The 23,395-nt window shown below is 44.7% G+C and overlaps 1 protein-coding gene across 1 annotated transcript in view; it reads right to left on the reverse strand.

The window, feature by feature from the left end:
• Window positions 1-23,395, reverse strand: part of LOC137377649 (disintegrin and metalloproteinase domain-containing protein 12-like) — a 330,681-nt gene that overhangs the window by 13,115 nt on the left and 294,171 nt on the right. Inside the window, exons 25-26 of the mRNA XM_068047535.1 lie at window positions 21,187-21,264; window positions 12,904-13,018 (exon numbers count right to left, since the gene is read on the reverse strand). Coding sequence (XP_067903636.1) covers window positions 12,904-13,018; window positions 21,187-21,264 — 193 coding nt within the window. The remainder of the gene's footprint in view (window positions 1-12,903; window positions 13,019-21,186; window positions 21,265-23,395) is intronic.

Consider the following 23,395-nt stretch of genomic DNA (forward strand, 5'->3'; position numbering starts at 1 on the left):
GTCAAGTGTCGAGGTAATGAAGGCATGGATGAGGGCTTCAACATCAGATGAACTGAGACAGAGGCAATGCCCAGCGATGTTCCGGAGGCGGAAATAGGCAATCTTAGTGCTGGCACAAATAAAAGGTTGGAAGCTCATCTTGGGGTCAAATGTGACATCAACTTTGTGAACAGACTGGCTTAATCTCAGATTGTTGGCAGGGAGAGAAAGCTAAGGAACGGAGCTTGAAGTGGGGACTGAAAACAATGCCTTCAGTATTCCTAATATTTAACTGGAGGAAATTCATTGCTCATCCAGCATTGGATTTCGAATAAGCAGTCTGACAATTTAGCAATAGTGGAGAAGTCAAGAGAACTGGTGGTGAGGTAGAACTGAGTGTCATCAATGTGCGTGAAAACGATGGTTGTGCTTTTAGATGATGTCGCCGAGTACAGCATGTAGATGGGAAATAGGAGGGGGCCAAAGATAGATTTTTGGGAAACTACAGAATTACTGGTGTAGGAGCAGGTAGAGAAGCCATTGCAAGTTATTCTCTGTCTCCGATTAGATAGATAAGACTGGAACTAGGTGAGAGCAGTCCCACCCAGCTGGACGACAGTGGAGAGGCGTTGGCGGGGGAGGATGGTGTGGTCAACTGCAACAAAGGCTGCAGACAGGTTGAGAAGGACAAGCAGAGAAAGTTTACCTTTGTCACAGTCACACAAGATGTCATTTGTGGCTTTGCTAAGAGCTGATTCGGTACTGTGGCGGGGCAGAAACCTGATGGGAGGGAATCAAACATGGAGTTCCAGGAAAGATGGGAATGGATTTGGAAAGCAACAACACGTTCAATGACTTTGGAGAGGAAAGGGAGGTTGGAGATGGGACGGTAGTTTGGAAGGGTGGCGGGGTAAAGGGTTTTTTTTTAAGCGAGATATAAAGAAGATAGTGACAACACCTGAAGAGAGAGACCATTTATAATATCGGCTAACATGGGGACCAGGAGAGGAAGTTGGGAGATCAGAGATTTAGTGGGAATAGGATCGAAGGAGCAGGAGGTGGGTCTCACGGTCAAGATTTTTGTCGTCCACCTCTAAATGGGTGTGGTTACATTCGCAGTACACCTTTCGAGACAGGAAATAATGTAGCATACTATGTGACTGAGTCTCATTCTCACTCTGTTGCTGATCACCAAACAGACCAGACATATACAGATGTTCTCTTGCAATGTAATGCGATGCTACCACCTGCAATAAAGGAACCCACTGACCCCTGATGCGTGGTCAGTGCCTTGATGTCCAAGGTCTTAGTAAGCACAAGGAAATGAAAACACAATATGCGGCAGTGGTGGATAACGTTTCATTTTATAGCCCACCAAATACAACATCAGCCAGCGGTGGTGAAGATTTAAAGAGTTGGAGAGTCGAAGATTCTCAAAATCTAAGTTCACCACACGCAGCGCGGAACCATCGATAGTGGAGAAACTGGAAGCGGCTGGTAAGCAATAACCAACTTCAGAGTCAAAACTACTCAGTCAACAAAGAGTATGTGGTGTAAAAACTGAAGACCACTGCACAGAAAGTTGTGTAAGTTTTAAAAATTAGAACAGTGCATTGAGAGGTAAAGCACTGGGCAGTGCTCAACTAGGGAAGGCGAGTTACAGGGACACAGGCAGCTGGATCGATTGCCAGCAAGGGAAATCAGAACTGTTGTCAAAATCAGGCTGAGAAGGGTCGTGAAAGTTAACAGCGAAAACAGAAGTAAAAGTCTGGAAAACTCTGTGTCACCACTACAGACCGTGCAAGCATCGTGGCGTGTTCCCACCACAACCAAGCTTCGTGGGTGGTCAGGGAAAAACGCACAAAAGTGACAACAACACCACCCATCTTAACCAGTGCTTCAAACAAGGAACAGAGCTTTGGTTCGTCAACCTGGGAGTCTCTGAGCCAGATAAACATGCTATCAAAATCTGTATTGCGATTGGAAATAAAGGCCTATATCGATTAAATTCATCTGGGCTCACAGGAGAAGATCAAAGTGATCCAAAGAAAATCTGGACAACTTTAGAAGACCAATTCAGAGTCCAAATTTTAATATTTGCATCCATAGACTAGAGTTTATCGTGTTTTGTCAGCAACCCCACGGGTCCCTTGACCACTTTATTAGTAGGTGCAGGGAAAAGGGTGCATACTCCAACTTTTCAGACGCCGAGCTAGCAGAAAGAATTGCCGAGCTGGTGATCCACACTGATCATTGCATTTCAGAAAGACCTGCTAGATAATCCCAAACATTGTAGCATTGACAAACTGCTTAAGGAAGGACACAAATATGAAGCCATCATTGCGGGCCGACAGAATTTACAAAGTCTATTTACAACGTCAACGGTGAATACACTGCGAGAGTATCCAAGCCCAGGAAGTTGTGTAAGAGATGTGGACTTCTACATGCACCAAAAGTTGTCCAGCATTCTCCGATTTCTGCAAAGCACGCGGCATGAAGGGTCACTGGCAGAGACAATGGAGAAGAGTCAAGACCGAAGGAGCCGTGAGGAGTCGTACAAGGTTTGCAGAAGAACACGAGCAAACAGTACCTTCAGGCAGTAAGAGAGACCGGAGCAGATCTGGCAGGAAAAGCATCCACAAGGTAGCAGACAAAGTGGACGGTGGCAATGAAGAGAAAGCTGATGTGAGGTGAGGTGAGATGAGCACACTTTCCATACCATCAGTATCACAGAACACGCAGATGTCATTGCACCATCTGAAAGTTTTGCCATGATCCAGATCATCTGTCCACAAAAAGTTGGCTAACATTCGTTATTGGCCAAAATAGATACGGGACGGGTGCAAACGTACTCCCTCTGCAGGTTCTACAAGATATGTAAACAAACAAATGGAAGGCCATGGCAAATCTAACGACTGTAAAATTGTCTGCATACCACAGATCAGCCATTCCATGCTTAGGATCTATAATAATAGAGTGTAAATATAACCAGTCATCCTGGACATCACAAGAATTCTACATCATAAAGACAAAAGGTTCAGTGATTGCGGGTCTACCGACACGCCGCGATCTAGCCTTGGTGACGATACTTGGGAGCAGCCAGGTGCTGGAAGGCAAACCAGGATCAGAAGATACACTGATCACTTCACTCAGAGATCTAACAACACAGTACCCAGATTGCTTTGATAGAATTGGCAGCTTCATGGGAGCCGCATCTCTATATCTGAGAGAGGATGCCATACCATCAATCGACAAATGCAGCATCCACATTCAGTCCCAGTTGAAAGTCAAACTGGACAGGATGAAAACTAATGGGATCATCAGAAAGGTGCAAGAACTCACAGATTGGTCCAGCTCAACCGCAAGTGTAGTCAAGAAAGATGAGTCACGTAGGGCTGAATTTTACGCCGCCCCAGCAGGTCGGATGATGGCGTGGGGACGGCATAAAATTGAGCAGGAGGCTCCGGGAGGCCTAACTGCCCCGCTCCCGCCTCCGGTTAACTTTACGGCGGTCGGGCGGGAAATGGCCCACCCTCCCGAGGCCAATCAAGACCCTTAAGTGGCCACTTAATAGCCACTTAAGGATATACGCCCGCTCCCAACCCACCCCCGGGACCCAAGACGCCACCCCCCACCCCCCCCCCGCCCCACCCAAACCGACCACTCCAGCCTCACCAGGGAAGGAACGATCACCCTTTTGAAAGTGAAGTTGTAAATGAATGAGATAGTTTGGTTACAAAGTGAGGTAGGGTTGGGGCGTGGAAGGGGGTTATGAGTGGAAAGTGATACAAGGAAGTGATCAGAAATGGCCTTATCCTTAATTGATACAATGGGACAAACAAGACATGTGAGATGGCAAAGTCAAGGGGGTGGCTGTGAATATGGGTTGGGGAGTTTACATGGAGGGAGAGATTTAGGGAGGATAAGATGGCAGTGAACTCAGAGGAGAGAGAACATGATGAGTTGAAATGGAGCTTGAAATTACCAAAGTTGTGAAGTCGTTTGGAGTAGAGGTTGAGGGAGGAAGGCAGTGAAGATATCACTGCAAGAAAATTTTTACTGTACCTGGGAGGGCGGTACAGAACGATGAAGAAGAAACATATTAAAGGGAACATTTTGTGCTTTGAAAAGCAGTACAGTTCTGCTTGTAAATTGCTTTCTTTGCTGATGGAAAAAATAACGGCATCGAACCTCTCAGCATTGACTATTTTTGGCACTATTCAAGTAAAAAAAAAAAATCAGCATTTCAAGAATGGTGCCCAAGACTCAGCATCTCATTCCAGTTTTACAGAGCTTGGACTATCTGTGTCCTCCAATGGGGACTCTCCACTGCTGTCTCATCTCTGACACCTGTTCTTGCTCAATGGCGATGTGTGAGATACACCGAGTTGTATGTGTCTGAGCTGGTGCGCTATCTGCATGAGTCCTGTGATGGTGCATCCATTGAGTGAGTGACCTCCTCTGAGGAAACTTCATCCTCTTCCTGCACCACCTCCTGTGGGATGTTTGTCAGGCCTATGGGAGATAAAGGACATGATTTAGAACCGTCAAGTAAGAGGGTACTAAGTCATCATTGTGCACATGATCATATTTAATTGGCTGCTGACATCAAGTCAAGATGGCTGAGTGTTGGATGCCACGTGACTGTGTGACATTTAATTCTGTCACCAGGTAGCTGGGAGGCATCAATTTCTGCGTGTCTGATGACCAGGCATGCCGAGACTCTGCTTATTTTCAGCACCTCCTCCTCTACAGATGCTAATTGCAAAATGGCAGGCGGGTCACCTCCAGTTCTCTGCCTCTCCCTTGTGGTCTGTGCTTTCTTTTCCTGCAAGGAAGGAAAGAAGAGACCTATGAGTGAAAGTAATAAAATGTATTAAGGGAATGGATGAACAACATTTGTTGAGGGACACTGTGAGGGATAGCAGTGACATTATATTAAGATGAGGGTGAGTGTCAGTGATGGATAGCCAGATGTGGATGTGAGAAGATGCATGGACAGAGAGGGATGTGTGGAATTGCAAGTTAAGTTGGTATGAGGAGTGATGTGCAGGAGTGGCCTTGGGAGGGGGATTTGGGCTAGATGCTCCTCAGGATGTAATTAAATATTTCATTGCTCTCACCTTGTCAGGCTTAATTAGGCCATTAAATCTCTTCTGGCATTGTATCTAGTTTGGCTTCCACCAGGGCCACTCAGCTCCTGACCTCATTACAGCCTTGGTTCAAACATGGACAAAAGAGCTGAACTCAAGAGGTGAGGTGAGAGTGACTGCCCTTGACATCAGGGCAGCATTTGACTGAGTATGGCATCAAGGAGCCCTAGCAAAACTGTGGTCAATAGGAATCGGGGGAAACTCTCCACTGGTTGGAGTCATACTTAGCGCAAAGGAAGATGATTGTGGTTGTTGGAGGTCAATCACTTCAACTCCAGGACATCACTGCTGGAGTTCCTCATGATAGTGTCTGAGGCCCAACCATCTTCAGCGACTTCATCAATGTTCTTCTCTCCATCATAAGGTGAGAGGTGGGGATGTTTTCTGATGATTGCACAATGTTCAGCATCATTCACAACTCCTCAGATACTGAAGCAGCCCATGTCCATATGCAGCAAGACCTGGACAACATTCAGGCTTGGGCTGATAAGTGGCAAGTAACATTTGTGCCACACAAGTGCCAGGCAATGACCATCTCCAACAAGCGAATCAAACCATCTCCCCTTGACATTCAACGGCATTTCCATTGCTGAATCCCCCATTATCAACATCCTAGGGGCTACCATTGACCAGAAACTGAACTGGAGTAGCCAAATAAATGCTGTGGCTACAAGAGCAGGTCAGAGACTGGGAATTCTGCAGTGAGTAACTCACCTCCTGACTCCCCAAAGCCTGTCCACCATCTGCAAGGTACAAGTCAGGAGTATGATAGAATACTCTCCACTTGCCTGGATGAGTGCGGCCCCAACAACACTCAAGAAGCTCGACACCATCCAGGATAAAGCAGCCCGCTTGATTGGCACCCCATCTACAAACATTCACTCCCTCCACCACCGACGCACAGTGGCAGCAGTGTGTACCATCTACAAGATGCACTGCAGCAATGCACCAAGGCTCCTTTGACAGCACTTTTCAAACCCGCAAACTCTATCACCTAGAAATACAAGGGCAGCAGATGCATGGGAACACCACCACCTGCAAGTTCCCCTCCAAGTCACACACCATCCTGACTTGGAACTATATTGTTGTTCCTTCACTGTCACTGGGTCAAATACCTGGAAGTCCCTTCCTAACAGCACTGTGGGTGTACCTACACACCAAGGACTGCAGCGGTTCAAGAAGGCAGCTCACCACCACCTTCTCGAGGGCAATTAGAGATGGTCAATAAATGTTGGCCTAGCCAGCGATGCCCACATCCCACGAAGAAGATACATATTGCAAACAGTGAGCAAAATTAAAGATACAGTCTGCAAAAATAGCAAGCAAATCTGCTTTCTGCTCGTTTCCTCTCCACCTAAGCAAAAGGTTACTGCAGCAAAATCAAGCAACTCCATTTATATCTGAGAGTGCAAAGAAAAATAAATTTGTAAGAGAAGAGATATTTCCAACAGCTCCTCCCCTATTCAGCATTTCTAATCAGTGACCTCCAATATTTGGACTTTTTGATAATCTGAATGGAGAATAGTTTTAACTGAAAATCATGTTAATTTATAGTTCGATTTAGTGAATATCCTTGCCTTTTACTGTCTTTTAACCTTTACATGTACGTTTTTAAGCCTGCGTGGTGAAGTTAAAGCCCTCCTGAGTTTATGAGTGTGTAAATAAACCCAAATTCTTTTATTGAACTCCAACAACTGTGTTATTGTTGAGGTCATTTATTGTCAGGGTTTAAGGGAGGGCAAAATTCAATCACTAATCTTGTTTACGGACAGGTGGTTGAAAAAACATAAATTTGTTTCGAGAAACACTCCCATTCCTCACAGTCACTCTCCTTAAATGTTGACCGACCATCCTCAGCAATCAGTTCTCACATTCTTAACTCTGTCTTTTCTCATTACAGGAGAAGAAAGCCCACAAATCCAGGGAGAAGCGGAGAACCATGGGGAATGGAATTGCAGCCATGGCTGCCCTGACATCTACAGAGGATTGTTAATGTCACTGAGCTAGTAATCCAGAGGCTCAGGATAATGCCTTGGGGACATAGGTTCAAATCCCACACTGGCAGCTGGTGGAGTTCAGTTTAATGCATAAAAATCTGGATTTGAAAGCTAGTCTCAGTATTGCTGCCATGAAATTATCATCTGGTTCACTAATGTCCTTCAGAGGAGGAAATCAGCTGTCCTTAGTTGGTCTGGACTACGTGTGACTCCAGACCCACAGCAATGTGGTTGACGCTTAACTGCCCTCTGAAATGGCCTAGCAAGCCACTAACTTGACAAGGGCAATTAGGGATGGGCAACAAATGATGGCCTTGCCAGGAATGCCCACATCCCATGAAAAATCTTTTTTAAAAGCTCTGGAGATTGGCGGAGGGTGGGGGATAGCAGTATAGGCCAATGGAGAGAAGGAGGTGGCTCAGAGTTCTGGTGACAGCATCAGATATCACACTGCCTCTTGGCACTTAACTGTTACTCATTCTGAATCCATGTCACCAATACGTTACATGACATGATCTGCACTATGCTAACTTGCAACCCTATTTCACCCATGTTCAGCACTAACTCATGTCTTTTATCTCCCACAGGCATATTGCTAGACCAGCGTAGGAGAAGAGGGAGGACCATTAGTCACATGACTCCTGTGCCCCCTCCACCAGTGTGGATAAACACATCTCAGGTCTAGATTCTCAGATGGCACATGGTGAGTGGTACATCACGTGTAAACAGGAGCAGGTACTGGAATCAGGCAGCAGTGGAGAGTCACTGTCAGAGAGTGCAGGACACTTCAAGCTCTGCTCAGCTGGACACAGATGCTGAACCTCGGGAGTCATACACTAAACATGTACTTGTGGAGCAGCACGGGAAACATGGGCGCTTCTGTCAGAATTGTTGGAGGCAGTGCGCACCCCTGCACATTAAATAGAAGCGTCTATCTCTAGCATGAGTGTTATTATGTCTCACTTGTGCCGACAGAGATGCAGTACACTACTGGGTACATTCTATAAGAAACAAACTAGTGGGAAGGATATAGAGGAACAAATTTGCAGGGAAATTGCAGGGAAGTGTAAAAACTAAGGAGTAGTTATAGCGGGCAACTTCAATTATCCTAATATAGATTAGGATAATAATAGTGTAAAGGGCAGAAATTTTCTGAAGTGTGTTCAGTGGAACTTTCTTTATCGGTATGTTTCCGGCCTAATGAGGAAGAAGGTATTGCTGGACCTAGTTCTGGGCAGTGAAGTGGATCAAGTAGCAGAGAGAGAGATAGAGAGAGAGATGGAGAGACCAGCGGAGAGTTTAACAGAGTGGTGGCAGAGAAAGAGGAAGAGAGAGACCAACAGAGAGTTTAACAGAGCGGTGGCAGAGGGAGAGAGAGAAAGAGAGAGAGAGAGAGAGAGACTAATGGAGAGTTTAACAAAGTAGTGACAGAGGGGGGGGAGAGAGAGACAGAGAGGCCAGCGGAGAGTTTAACAGAGTGGTGACAGAGGGGAGGACAGAGAGAAAGAGAGGCCAGCTGGAGGGTTAACAGAGTTGAACAATTGGAGAGCAATGAACAAGGATTCACTGAGGAGGAGCTAAAATTACAGTGTTTTAAAAGTTAAACCCTGTTACGGCAAAGGCTGAGAGGGAACCCCTAGAGCCCTTTCTCACCTGGTCATAACAACTTGCCCTCTGTCATGCCTGCCTTTGCCTCTTGAAGCATCATATCGAAGAAAATGGAGAAAATGGTTGGTGCCTGAAAATACTGTTGCTCAACATCATTGGAGATAGGGAAGCTGCCTGATGGGGCTCCACCAGTTGTTTTGGATGACTCAGAGGTTGGTTTGCAGAGGGCTGCAGGTTTCCATATATGCAGCATTTGTAACCAGGGTTTGCAAGTAATCTATTGTGGCAGAAGTGTTCCTGTTGAAGAAGCTGTTGGATTTCCATGTCATTTTTCATCAAACCAATCTTGGTTTCTTCTGGTTGAGAAGTCAACCACTTCTGCAGCTGTTTCATGTAGGACAAATTTCAACTGACTATCTCCATAAAGAGAGAATCTAACCATCTCCCCTTGACATTCAATGGCAATACCATTGCTGAATCTCCCACTATCAGCATCCAAGGGGTTACCATTGACCAGAAACTGAACTGGAGTAGCCATATAAATACCATGGCTACAAGAGCAGGTCAGAGGCTGGGAATCCTGCAGCGAGTCACTCACCTCCTGACTCCCCAAAGCCTGTCCATCATCCACAAGGCACAAGTCAGGAGTGTGATGGAATACTCTCCACTTGCCTGGATGGGTGCAGCTCCAACAACACTCAAGAACCATCCAGGACAAAGCAGCCCACTTGATTGTCATCCCATCAACAAACATTCACTGCCTCCACCACCAACGCACAGTGGCAGCTGTGTGTACCAAGGCTCCTTAGACAGCACCTTCCAAACCCATGACCTCTACCACCTAGAAGCACAAGGGCAGCAAATGCATGCGACCACCACCACCTGCAAGTTCCCCTCCAAGTCACACACCATCCTGACTTGGAAATATATTGGGCTAATCTAAAGGGAATTTGCATATTTCAATTTGTATGTTAATGCTCTGCATCTTTACCGACTAAGTCTTGTTTTATAATAAATTTTGTTGTTTATTAAAGAAACCTGGTTGGTAAACATTATTCTGAAAAAAATAGAGTATATAATAGGCCGTATCAGTAACTGGGTAAACAAAGAACAAAGAACAAAGAACAGTACAGCACAGGAACAGGTCATTCGGCCCTCCAAGCCTGCGCCGATCCTGATGCCTGCCTAAACTAAAACCTTCTGCACTTCCGGGGACTGTATCCCTCTATTCCCATCCTATTCATGTATTTGTCAAGATGCCTCTCTAACGTCGCTATCGTATCTGCTTCCACCACCTCCCCCGGCAGCAAGTTCCAGGCACTCACCACCCTCTGTGTAAAGAACTTGCGTCACACATCCCCTCTAAACTTTGCCCCTCGCACCTTAAACCTATGCCCCCTAGTAACTGACTCTTCCACCCTGGGAAAAAGCTTCTGACAATCCACTCTGTCCATGCCGCTCATAACTTTGTAAACCTCTATCATGTCGCCCCTCCACCTCCGTCGTTCTAGTGAAAACAATCCGAGTTTTTCCAACCTCTCCTCATAGCTAATGCCCTCCAGACCAGGCAACATCCTGGTAAACCTCTTCTGTACCCTCTCCAAAGCCTCCAGTCCTTCTGGTAGTGTGGCGACCAGAATTGCACGCAATATTCTAAGTGTGGCCTAACTAAGGTTCTGTACAGCTGCAGCATGACTTGCCAATTTTTATACTCTATGCCCCGACTGATGAAGGCAAGCATGCCGTATGCCTTCTTGACTACCTTATCCACCTGCGTTGCCACTTTCAGTGACCTGTGGACCTGTACGCCCAGATCTCTCTGCCTGTCAATACTCCTAAGGGTTCTGCCATTTACTGTATACCTCCCACCTGCATTAGACCTTCCAAAATGCATTACCTCACATTTGTCCGGATTAAACTCCATCTGCCGTTTCTGCGACCAAGTCTCCAACCGATCTATATCCTGCTGTATCCTCTGACAATCCTCATCACTGTCCGCAACTCCACCAACCTTTGTGTCCACCAACATGTAAATATATAATGTGAACCATGGAGAAGTCCACTCCTCCCGTCTCAGTTGTAACAAATGCTCTGCCTGAGAATGTGCTGGAATCAGATTCAATTGTGCTTTTCAAAAGGGAATTGGATAAGCAGCTGAAGAGAAGAGATTTGCAGGGTTATGGGGAGCGGCCTGCGTAGGAGTGTAAATTGCTGCCCGAGTTTATTGCTTTAGTTTGAGTAAAACCTAATAAAATTGTCCTGACTTTGTCTCAATGAAGTAAATTCACAACTGCACTTTTGTCACGTCAGAACCTGTTGTGAGTAAGAGGTTAAATCCTTACAGTTTACAGATTAAATCCTTACAGTGAGACTAACTGAATTGCTCTCGTTCATGTACATGGCAGGCTGGTAGCCTCCTTCTGTGCTGTAACCAGTCCATGATTCGATGATTCTAATAACCTGCTCACTGATGTGCAGTTTGGGGTCCAGACCACACAGTTCCAGAATTCATTACAGATCTGGCCAAACACAGCCAAAAGACGTCAATTCCAGAGGTGAGATGAGAGTAACTGCCCTTATCATAAAGGCAGCATTTAACCGAGTTTGGCATTTAGGATCCCTAATGAAACTGAAGTCAATGGGAATCAGGGGGAAAACTCTCCATTGGTTGGTGGTTGTTGGAGGTCAATTATCTAAGCACCAGAACATCACTGCAGGAGTTCCTTTGGGTAGTGTCCAAGGCCAACCATCTTCAGCTGCTTCATCAATGACCTTCCCTCCATCATAAAGTCAGAAGCAAGGTTGTTCGCTGATGATGGCACAGTGTTCAGTTCCATTCGCAACTCCTCAGGCAATCAAGCAAACCTTGTCTCACTCAGAAAGACCTGGACAACATTCAGCTTGGGCTGATAGTGGAAAGTAATATTCATGGTGCACAAGTGCCAGGTAATGACCATCTCCAAGAAGAGAGAATCTAACCACCTTCCCTGAAACAACCAATAGTAGACTTACCAACACAGAATCCCCCACCACCATCAGCATTGACCAGAAACTAAACTGGAGCAGCCACATAAATACTGTGGCTACAAGAGCAGGTCAGAGGTTGGGAATTCTGCAGTGAGTAACTCACCTCCTGACTCCCACATGCCTGTCCACCATCTACAAGGCACAAATCAGGAGTGTGATGGAATACTCTCCACTTGCCTGGATGGGTGCAGTTGCAACAATACTCAAGAAGCTCGACATCATCCAAGACAAAGCAACCCACTTGACCTTAAACATTCAGTTGCACCATCACCGGAGCACCATGGCTGCAGCGTGTACCTACTACAAGATAAACTACAGCATTTTGCCAAGGCTTCTTTGACAGCACCTTCCAAAACTGCAAACACTACCACCTGGAAGGACAAGGGCAGCAGACATGTGGGAACACCACCACCTGTAAGTTCCCCTTCAGGTCACGCACCATCATGAACTGGAACTATAATTGCTGTTCCTTCACTGTTGTTGGATCAAAAACCTGGAACTCCCTCCCTAATAGCATTGAAGGTGTACCTGCCCCACATTGATTGCAGTGGTTCGAGAAATTGGCTCACCACCACCTTCTCAAGGGCAATTAGGGATGGGCCTTGCCAGCAGTGCCCATATCCCATGAACGAATAAAAAATAACGTTACTGGTTAAACATTAGCTGTCACAATCCGTGTAGTGTCGCTCCCACAGTGCTGTTAGGGAAGGAATCCTGTGATTTTGACCCAACAACAATGAAGGAATGGCAATATATGGCCAAGTAGGGATGTTGTGAGGGTCAGAGGGTAAGTTAAAAGTGATGACTTTCCTGTGCACTTTCTTCCCATGTCCTTCTTGATCCTTGAGGTTACAGGTTTGGGAGATACAGATTATACTGAGTTAGGACAATAAACATTTCTATCTGCCGTATCGTTATTTCCACACAGTTCAGGGAGGTCCTTCTAGGCTGTAAAGATGAAGGTGCACAGCTGGTAGAAAATGGATCAGATCCCATGTAACCTGAACATTGATATGAAAGATGACTAGAACTGTTCTACAACCTCAGATGGAGGACACATGGTGATAAGCAGCAGAGAGAAAGACATAACAGAGAAAACAATGACCACAAAATAAACAGTTAATGACCAAAATAACTACCTGTGTCTGTGTCATTCCAATTTCCACTGTCAATACTGCCACCTTCCCCAGTGGATGCGCAATATGGAGGAGCCCAACCATCATCACAGTGACAGTTGCCTTTATTGTTACAAACCTGAAACAAAATCCATAGTATTTAAAACTTCTTCATTGGTATTAAATAGATTTACAGAAAAGTAATAGTGAAGAATCACACCAAAAATAAAATGGAAAACCATCTAGGAGCTGAACTCATGTCTGTGGTTGTCAGAAGGACAATGAACAGAACTCCAGGACATCACTGTAGGCAAGTCCTCAGTCCAACCATCTCCATTTACTTCATCAATGACATTCCCTCCAAAATAAAAGCAGGGATGGAGCTGTTCACAGACTATTCCCCAGTGTTCAGCTTCACTCACCAACCCTCTGATCATGAAGCAGCCCATGCCAATCTACAATAGGGGCTGATTATCAGTCAGACTTGGACTGACAGGTGGTAAATAACAGAGAACGATTATATGGACGCTCCCAGAAATAAGGAATGAAATCTGAGGAAAGATTGATGACTCTGGGTCATTCCTCTCATAAGAAGGGATATGATAGAAGGGTTTAAAATGATGATACGTTTGGACAAACTCGACCCAAGAAAGCTTTTCTGCTGTGCCACTCAAACTAAGTCCCATTCAGCCATTAGCCCTGTGCTCGCTGACCTTCATTGGCTCCCGACCCTGCAGCACCGCAATTTTGAAATTCTCATCCTTGTCTTCAAATCCCTCCATGGCTCCTCCCTATCTCTGTAACCTCCCCCAGCCTGCAAAATCTCTATGTTCCTCCAGTTCTGCTATCTTGTGCATCTCCGATTTTAATTGCTCCATCATTGACGACCATGCCTTTAGGCTGCGTGCAACAACAACAGCTTGCATTTAAAGAACCGTAGAAAAGTTATGGCACAGAAAGAGGCCATTCAGCCCATCATGCCTGTGCCGGCGGAAAAAAACTGCCCGCCCATTCTAATCCCACCTTCCAGCACCTCAATATAGTAAAACATCCAAAAGTGATCCAAAGGAATATCAAACAATTTCTGGCATTGACCAAAAGAGGAGACATTAGGGCAGATGACTAAAAGCTTGATCAAAGAGTCCGTTTTAGGAAAAATGATAGAATCTATAATTAGGAATGCAGTATCAGGGCACATAGAACATCAAAAATGATTGGGCAGAGTCAACACGATTTATAACTAGGGAAATCGTATTTGGCGAATCTATTAGGATTTTTTGAGGTTGTAACTAGCCGGGTAGACAAGGGGGGAACTAGTGGATGTGGTGTTTTTGGATTTTCAAAAAGCTTTCAATTAGGTGCCACACATGATTATTACACAAAATTACGGCTCATGGGATTCAGGGTTAAATAGTAGCATGGATTGAGGTTGGTTAATGAAAAGAAAACAGCAAGTAGGAATAAACAGGTCATTTTCAGGTTGGCAGGCTGTAACTAGTGAAGTACTGCAAGGGACCTCAGCTATTTACAATCTATATCAATGACTTAGATGAGGGAACCAGGATTTTTATCTTGGGATTTGAGCGTCACTGGCAAGGCCACATTAATTTTCCCTTCCCTAACTGCCATTGAAAGTAATGTATACAAGTTTGCTGACGATGCAAAATTACGTGGAAATGTAGGCTGTCAGAAGGATGCAATGAAGCTGCAAAAGGATATAGATGGGTAACATGAGGGGGAAGAACATGGAAAATGGAAAAAAATCAAGGAAATGTGTTTTTTTTTAATTCATTCATGGGATGTGGGTGTTGCTGGCGAGGCCAGCGTTTACTGTCCATCTCTAATTGCCCTTGAGAAGGTGGTGGTGAGCTGCCTTCTTGAACCACTGCAGTCCATTTGGGGTAGGTACACCCACAGTGCTGTTAGGAAGGGATTTTGACCCAGCGACAGTGAAGGAACGGCGATATAGTTTCAAGTCAGGATGGTGTGTGGCATCTGCAAGATACATTGCAACAACTCAACAAAACTCCTTTGACAACAACCTCCAAACCCATGACCTCTATCACCTAGAAGGACAAGGTCAGCAGATGCATGGGAACGCCACCACCTGCATGTTCCCCTCCAAGACACACACCATGCTGATGATGATCGAGAGTAGACGGACAGGGCACTAATTGGCCATTTTTTTTGTGGACAGTTTTTTAAAATGCTTTCATGGGATGTGGGCATGGCTGGCAATGCCAGTATTTGTTGTCCATCCCTCATTGCCCTTGACAGTTGAGTGAATTGCTAGGCCATTTCAGAGGCAGTTAAGAGTCAACTACATCGCTGTGGGTCTGGAGTCACGTGGAGGCCAGACCAGGTAAGGACGGCCGATTTCCTTCCCTAAAGGACATTAGTGAACCAGATGGGTTTTTATGACAATCGATGATAGTTTCATGGCACCATTACTGGGACTTAGTTTGGGTTCCACCAGGACCACTCAGTCCCTGACATCATTACAGCCTTGGTCCAAACATGGACAGAAGATCTGAACTCAAGAGATGATGTGAGAGTGACTGCCCTTGACATCAAGGCAGCATTTGACCAAGTATGGCATTGAGGAGCCCTCGCAAAACTGGAGTCAACGGTAATCAGGAAGAAAACTCTCCAGTGGTTGGAGTCATACATAAAGGAAGATGGTTGTGGTTGTTGTAAGTCTATCATCTCAGCTCCAGGACATCACAGTAGGAGTTCCTCAGGGTAGTGTCCTATGCCCAACCATCTTCAACTGCTTCATCAATGACCTTCCCTACAGTATAAGGTCAGAAACGGGGATGTTGCTTTTTGAGGATGGGACATACTTGGGCAATTTTCCACTTTGCTGGGTCGATGCCAGTGTTTGTAGCTGTACTGGAACAGCTTGGCTAGGAGCATGGCTAGTTCTGGAGCACAGGTTTTCAGTACTATTGCCAGAATGTTGTCAGGTCCCATAGTCTTTGCAGTATCCAGAGCATTCAGCTGTTTTGTGATATCACATGTAGTGAATCAGATTGGCTTAAGACTGGCATCTGTGATGCTGGGGACCTCAGGAGAAGACCGAAATCAATCATCCACTTGATTATCCAATTTGGAAGGAAAAATAGAAAAGTGGAATATGTTTTAAATGGTGGGAGACTGGGAATTGTTGGTTTTCAGAAGGAAGATGGTGGCATAATGGTAATGTCACTAAAAACTAGTAATCCAATGGCCCAGGCTAATGCCCTGGGCACATGGGTTCAAATCCCACCTCGGCAGCTGGTGGAATTTAAATTCAATTAATTTATAAAAAATCTGGAATTGAAAGCTAGTCTCAATTCTGGTGCCATGAAACTATCATCAATTGTTGCAAAAATTCATCTGGTTCACTAATGTCCTTTCAGGAAGGAAATCTGCCTGGTCTGGCCTACTTGTGACTCCAGACCCACAGCAGTGTGGTTGACTCTTAACTGCTTCTGAAATGGCCTAGCAAGCAATTTAGCTGTCAAAGGCAATGAGGGATGGGCAACAAATTCTGGCATTGCCAGCCATGCCCACATCCCATGAAAGCATTTTAAAAAACTGGGTGTCCTTGTACATGAACCACAGAAAGATAACATGCTGATATGGCAAGCAATTAGAAAGACAAATGGTATCTTAGCCTTTATCACACAAAGGGAGTTTTTGTATAAGAGTAAAGAAGTATTACTACAATTATATATGACCACAAAGAACAAAGAACAAAGAAAATTACAGCACAGGAACAGGCCCTTCGGCCCTCCAAGCCTACGCCGATCCAAATCCTCTATCTAAACCTGTCGCCTATTTTCTAAGGGTCTGTATCTCTTTACTTCCTGCCCATTCATGTATCTGTCTAGATACATCTTAAAAGACGCTATCGTGCCCGCGCCTACCACCTCCGCTGGTAATGCGTTCCATGCACCCATCTCGAGTAATGTGTATTGTTTTGGTCTCCTTATCCAGAACAAAGAACAAAGAACAGTACAGCACAGGAACAGGCCATTCGGCCCTCCAAACCTGCACCAATCTTGATGCCTGCCTAAACTAAAACCTTCTGCACTTCCGGGGCCCATATCCCTCTATTCCCTTCCTATTCATGTATTTGTCAAGATGCCTCTTAAACATCGCTATCATACCTGCTTCCACCACCTCCCCCGGCAGCAGGTTCCAGGCACTCACCACCCTCTGTGTAAAGAACTTGCCTCGCACATCCCCTCTAAACTTTGCCCCTCTCACCTTAAACCTATGTCCCCTATTAACTGACTCTTCCACCCTGGGAAAAAGCTTCTGACTATCCACTCTGTCCATGCCGCTCATAACTTTGTAAACCTCTATCATGTCGCCCCTCCACCTCCGTTGCTCCTGTGAAAACAATCCGAGTTTTTCCAACCTCTCCTCATAGCTAATGCCCTCCAGACCAGGCAACATCCTGGTAAACCTCTTCTGTACCCTTTCCAAAGCCTCCACGTCCTTCTGGTAGTGTGGCGACCAGAATTGCATGTAATATTCCAAGTGTGGCCTAACTAAAGTTCTGTACAGCTGCAGCATGACTTGCCAATTTTTATACTCTATGCCCTGACCAATGAAGGCAAGCATGCCGAATGTGTTCTTGACTACCTCATCCACCTGCGTTGCCACTTTCAGTGACCTGTGGACCTGTACGCCCAGATCTCTCTGCCTGTCAATACTCCTAAGGGTTCTGCCATTTACTGCATAATTCCCATCTGCATTAGATCTTCCAAAATGCATTACCTCACATTTGTCCGGATTAAACTCCATCTGCCATTTCTCTGCCCAAATCTCCAACCGATCTATTTCCTGCTGTATCCTCTGACAATCCTCATCACTATCCGCAACTCCACCAACCTTTGTGTCGTCCGCAGACTTACTAATCAGACCAGCTACATTTTCCTCCAAATCATTTATATATACTACAAACAGCAAAGGTCCAAGCACTGATCCCTGCGGAACACCACTAGTCACATCCCTCCATTCAGAAAAGCACCCTTCCACTGCTACCCTCTGTCTTCTATGACAGAGCCAGTTCTGTATCCATCTGGCCAGCTCATCTCTGATCCCGTGTGACTTCACCTTTTGTACCAGTCTGCCATGAGGGACCTTGTCAAAGGCTTTACTGAAGTCCATATAGACAACATCCACTGCCCTTCCTTCATCAATCATCTTTGTCACTTCCTCAAAAAACTCAATCAAATTAATGAGACACGACCTCCCCTTCACAAAACCATGCTGTCTCTCGCTAATAAGTTTGTTTGTTTCCAAATGGGAGTAAATTCTGTCCCGAAGAATCCTCTCTAATAATTTCCCGACCACTGACGTAAGGCTCACCAGCCTATAACTTCCTGGATTATCCTTGCTACCCTTCTTAAACAAAGGAACAACATTGGTTATTCTCCAGTCCTCTGGGACCTCACCTGTAGACAATGAGGATGCAAAGATTTCTGTCAAGGCCCCAGCAATTTCTTCCCTTGCCTCCCTCAGTATTCTGGGGTAGATCCCATCAGGCCCTGGGGACGTATCTACCTTAATGCTTTGCAAGACACCCAACACCTCCTCCTTTTTGATAATGAGATGACCAAGACTATCTGCACTCCCTTCCCTCGGCTCATCATCCACCAAGTACTTCTCTTTGGTGAATACTGATGCAAAGTACTCATTTAGTACCTCGCCCATTTCCTCTGGCTCCACACATAGATTCCCTTCTCTATCCTTGAGCGGGCCAACCCTTTCCCTAATTACCCTCTTGATCTTTATATACGTATAAAAAGCCTTGGGATTATCCTTAATCCTGTTTGCCAATTAGTTTTCATGACCCCTTTTTGCCCTCCTGACTCCTTGCTTAAGTTCCTTTCTACTGTCTTTATATTCCTCAAGAGATTCGTCTGTTCCTAGCCTCCCAGCCCTTACAAATGCTTCTTTTTGACTACGCTCACAATATCCCGTGTTATCCAAGGTTCCCGAAACTTGCCAAACATATCCTTCTTCCTCACAGGAACATGTTGGTCCTGGATTCTAATCAACTAACATTTGAAAGACTCCCACATGTCAGATGTTGATTTACCCTCAAACAGCCGCCCCCAATCTAAATTCTTCAGTTCCTGCTAAATATTGTTATAATTAGCCTTTCCCCAATTTAGCACCTTCACCCGAAGACTGCTCTTATCCTTATCCACAAATACCTTAAAACTTATGGAATTATAGTCACTGTTCTCGAAATGCTCCCCTACTGAAACTTCGACCACCTGGCCGGGCTCATTCCCCAATACCCGGTCCAGTACGGCCCCATCCCCAGTTGGAATATCTACATCTAAGGAAGGATGTACTTGCCTTAGAGGGATGGCAACAAAGTTTCACTGGACTGATTCCTGGGATGAGGGGATTGTCCTAAATGTTCGAAGGCCACAAGGTGATCTCATGGAAATATATAAAATTCTTCAGGAGCTTGACAGTGTAGATGCTGGGAGGATGTTTCCCCTGGATGGGGCGTCAAGAACCAGGGGTCACAGATTAAGGAGCTGGCCATTTAGGACAAAAATGAGGACAAATTTATTTGCTCAAAGGCTTTACTATTTTCTGCCACAGAGAGTTGTATACGCTGAGTCATTGAGTATATTCAAGAGAGACATGTATAGATTTTTGGATACTAATGGAATCAAGGAATAGAGGGATAATGCAGGAAGATGGATTAAGATAGAAAATCAGCTTTCTTGTATTGAATGGCGGAGCAGGCATGAGGGGCTGAATGGCCTACACCAGTTCCATTTCTTATGTTCTAATGTTCTAGGTAGGTTTTAAGGAGTGCATCTTAAAGAAAGAAATAGGTACAAAAGCAGAGAGATTTAAGGGGAGAATTGCAGAGTTGAGGGCCAGTGGTGCAGAGATTTAAATCAGGAGTGTTGACAGACCAGAATTGGAGAAGTTCAGATATCTCGGTGGCTTATACAATTAGGGAAAGCTACAGAGATAGGGAAAGACGTGGCCAATGGGGGGTTTTGAAAGAAGAATGAGAATTTTGAATTCTGCACATTTCTTGACCGGGAGTCAATGTAGGCCAGCGAGCACAGGGGTGATGGATGAATGGCACTTGGTGCGAGTCAGGACATGGGCAGCAGATTTTTGGAGGCCCTCAAGTTTACAGTGGGTGGAAGGAGGAAGGCCAGTCAAGAGTGCATTAGAATAGTCAAGTCTAGAGGTAACAAAGGCATTGAAAAGGGCTTCTGCAGCAGATGAACTGAGACAGGGCATGAGTCGGGGGATGGCACAGAGTTTGAAATAGGCAGCCTTAGTGATGGCGTCGTTCTGTGCTGGTTATCGCAGGGTCGAATGCAACACCAAGGTTGTGAACAGTTGGTTCAGCCTCAGACAGTTGTCAGGGAGTGGGATGGAGTTGGTGGCGAGTCCACAGAGTTTATTTATAGGGAGGATGGAAAACAATGGCTTCACTCTTCCCAATATCTAGTTTGAGCTTAGAGACAGTGGACGGGTGAAGAGAGGTAAGTTGAGGCAGAGCTGGTTGTCATCAACCGACATGTGGAAACTGATGCTGTGTTTTCAGATGACGTCACCAAGGGGCAGCATGTAGATGAGAAACAGGAGGCCCTGAGCTTTGGATTTTCCTCCCTAAAATTCTCCATATCACTCCCTCTCTCCTCTTTTAAGACATTCCTTAAAACCTTCCTCTTTGATCAAACTTTTGGACATTCATTATAATATCTTGTGTCAAATTTTGTTAGATAATGGTCCTGTGAAGCGCTCAGGTAGGAATTAGTATGTTAAAAGCACTATATAAATGCAAGTTGTTGTTGTATTGAATCTGCTTCCTCCTCTCCTTCAGACGGTGCATTCCAGATCACAATAAATCGCTGCGTAAAATTTTTTTCTCTTCAGGTCACTTCTGGTACTTGCACGCATTACCATCTTAACTCAATGTCATCTGTTTTCCGATCCTTCTGCAACGGGAAACAGTTGCTCCTTGTTTATTTTATCAAAACTGAGTATACTTTTAAACATCTTTATCAAATTCCCCCTTAACATTCACATTTAAAGAGAACAACTCCAGTTTCTCCAGTCTTCACGTAACTGAGGTCTTTCAACATCAGTACCTCTGCACCCTCTCTAAGGCCTTGATATCCTTCCTAAACTGCAGTGCCCAGAATGGAACACAATATTCCAGCTGAGGCTAAACTAATATTTATAAAGGGTTAGCAGAATAAAAACATTACCGCACCACAGCTATCAGCCTGAGTGAAAGGAGTGTGAATAATTTCATACCCCCCTCTTATGGCATTTGGAGTCACATTCTTCCAGTCCGAACACAGTATCACGCTGACATCTTGTGTTAAAACAGACCTGTGAAATAGAAAAGAGAACATATTGTCATCACAGTGTCACTGTTATTAGCTTCTAAAAATTGGTCAGTCAGGATCCGAGCTGTTTGACACCAATCTCTTGTAGGTAGTTTTGGGATGGGTAGAATTAGCTTTACTTTATTCCTTAATCTGATATTAACACATTAGTATTGATGAAAATAGAGACATTTCGTCTTGCACTTATCAGGACAATCGCAAGAATAACCAATGTAAGGGAAAACAACAACTTATACTGCATGAGAAGAGAGTGCTGATTGGTTGGCAAGTGAATTCTGATCGGTAGAGGCATTGCCATGGAGAATGCACCAGTTTACAGTGATTGACAGCCAAGCTTTGTTTAAAATTTAAACCAGGCAGCTTGATTCTGATTGGTCAAGGCATTACCCTGAGAAATGAACCAGTGAATGGCTGTTACTTATTTTGTTCAGCAGAAACAGACACAATGTTTGTACGTGTTCTTTCTGTCTGCAAAGAACAGGGCCCTGTGTATTAATACATGTAGCTTCCATTATGCACAAATGCGCCACACTGTGAGCCCTACTGACAATCTTAAATCTTAAATTTAGCAAATGTTGTCCAATCACAGAATCACATCTAATGTTGGACACTGTTTTGAGTTTTGCAAGCACTTGCTGGTTGGGTACGGCCCGTACTTTGCTCTTTGCGAGCAGCAGAAGGGACATGTTGTTTGATATGATCTGCCAGTCTTTCGGACATACGGCCTCTTTATCCAGCATCACATTGGCCTTGAAATTCATATCTCATATTACTCATTTGGGTGATTGACAGGACCTCTTTTGGGCGATTGACGGCAGCATCCTGCTAGTGGCGAACACCACATGTGTTGCTACTGCATAGTAGCAGTGTGAAACAGCTAGTTTTACCTGTTGCTCAAATTTTTGGGATACATCACCCTTCCAGGGTAATTTGAGGTAGACTGGGCACTTTTCAAGGCCGAAAATGATGGCCTTAGGCCCGTTCATAAGTTTGCACGATACACAGTGAGAAATGATTCGATCAGGGTAGCCATTGTCACGCAGGATGTTTTTGATTTGCCCTATTTCAGCATCAAGTTTGCATGGTGAGCAAATGACTCGAGCCCTATTTATGAGGTTGTTGATAAGGCCAATCTTATAGCGCGTGGAACTATAAGAATCCCAATGTGTGTATTGACCAGTGAAGGTAGGTCTTCTCAGGTGGGATAAGTTGCTGTTTTCCCTTATATTGGTTATTCTTGCGGATTGTCCTGATGAGTGCAAGACGAAAAGCTTCGACAACATGTCTCCATTTTCAGCAATATTCAAGTTCTGTACTACCAAACGAGTAATATATTAGTTAATTTTATACCAGACTATTAAAAGAAATCAATCCGTCACAATTAATCTGAAAACCTTGATTGAGTTATATGAGTTTGACATGTATTAAATTGTATATGTCTTGGTTATGTGGCTTTAACAATGTCAGGTCAAAGGAATTGGGAATTCTGATAACCTAGCTAACAATGAATCAGTTTTTGTACAAATTTCATATTGTCTGTGTCAGCTTAAGGTGATAGTAAATAAAGTGAATAGAGCCTTTCACAGTTGCTGGTAGGTAACCTATCACCTCAAGTCCCAATTAAAATATGCTAGCAACTGATATCACAAGGTTTGAGCCAACCATTAGATGGCCGATGGTCAGAAAGGGTTAAAAGTCTACGTCCACAACACCTCAGTGAGCAGAAAACAAGAAGACTTCTCAAAAGTGAAACAACAGTAGAAGAAAAACTCCAGCACGTGATGTGAAGAGAACAAACGAACCATTTGACTGAGAGGGTCTTCGCATCACCTGTAAGTGCTGTAAAGTTAGTTTCCTAAGTTTAAGTATAATTTTACTTCAAATATATTTTCTTGACATCCTATCCCAGTATCCTCTTGCCATAATAGGTTCAAGCAATAGTACATTGTTCAGACTGTTACGACCGCTCAGGACAAAGCCCCAATCAAAATATATGATTCCAAACACGGTGGGAGCAATGCACTGTCAATTCAGTCCTGTCGCTCCACAGGTTGCAGCACATTTCTTTAAGCTTTCCAAACCGAAGAAAAAAGCAGCCAAATTGAACAATCTAG

Source organism: Heterodontus francisci, chromosome 1, assembly GCF_036365525.1.
Source record: "Heterodontus francisci isolate sHetFra1 chromosome 1, sHetFra1.hap1, whole genome shotgun sequence".
In the NCBI taxonomy this organism is placed as follows: Eukaryota; Metazoa; Chordata; class Chondrichthyes; order Heterodontiformes; family Heterodontidae; genus Heterodontus; species Heterodontus francisci.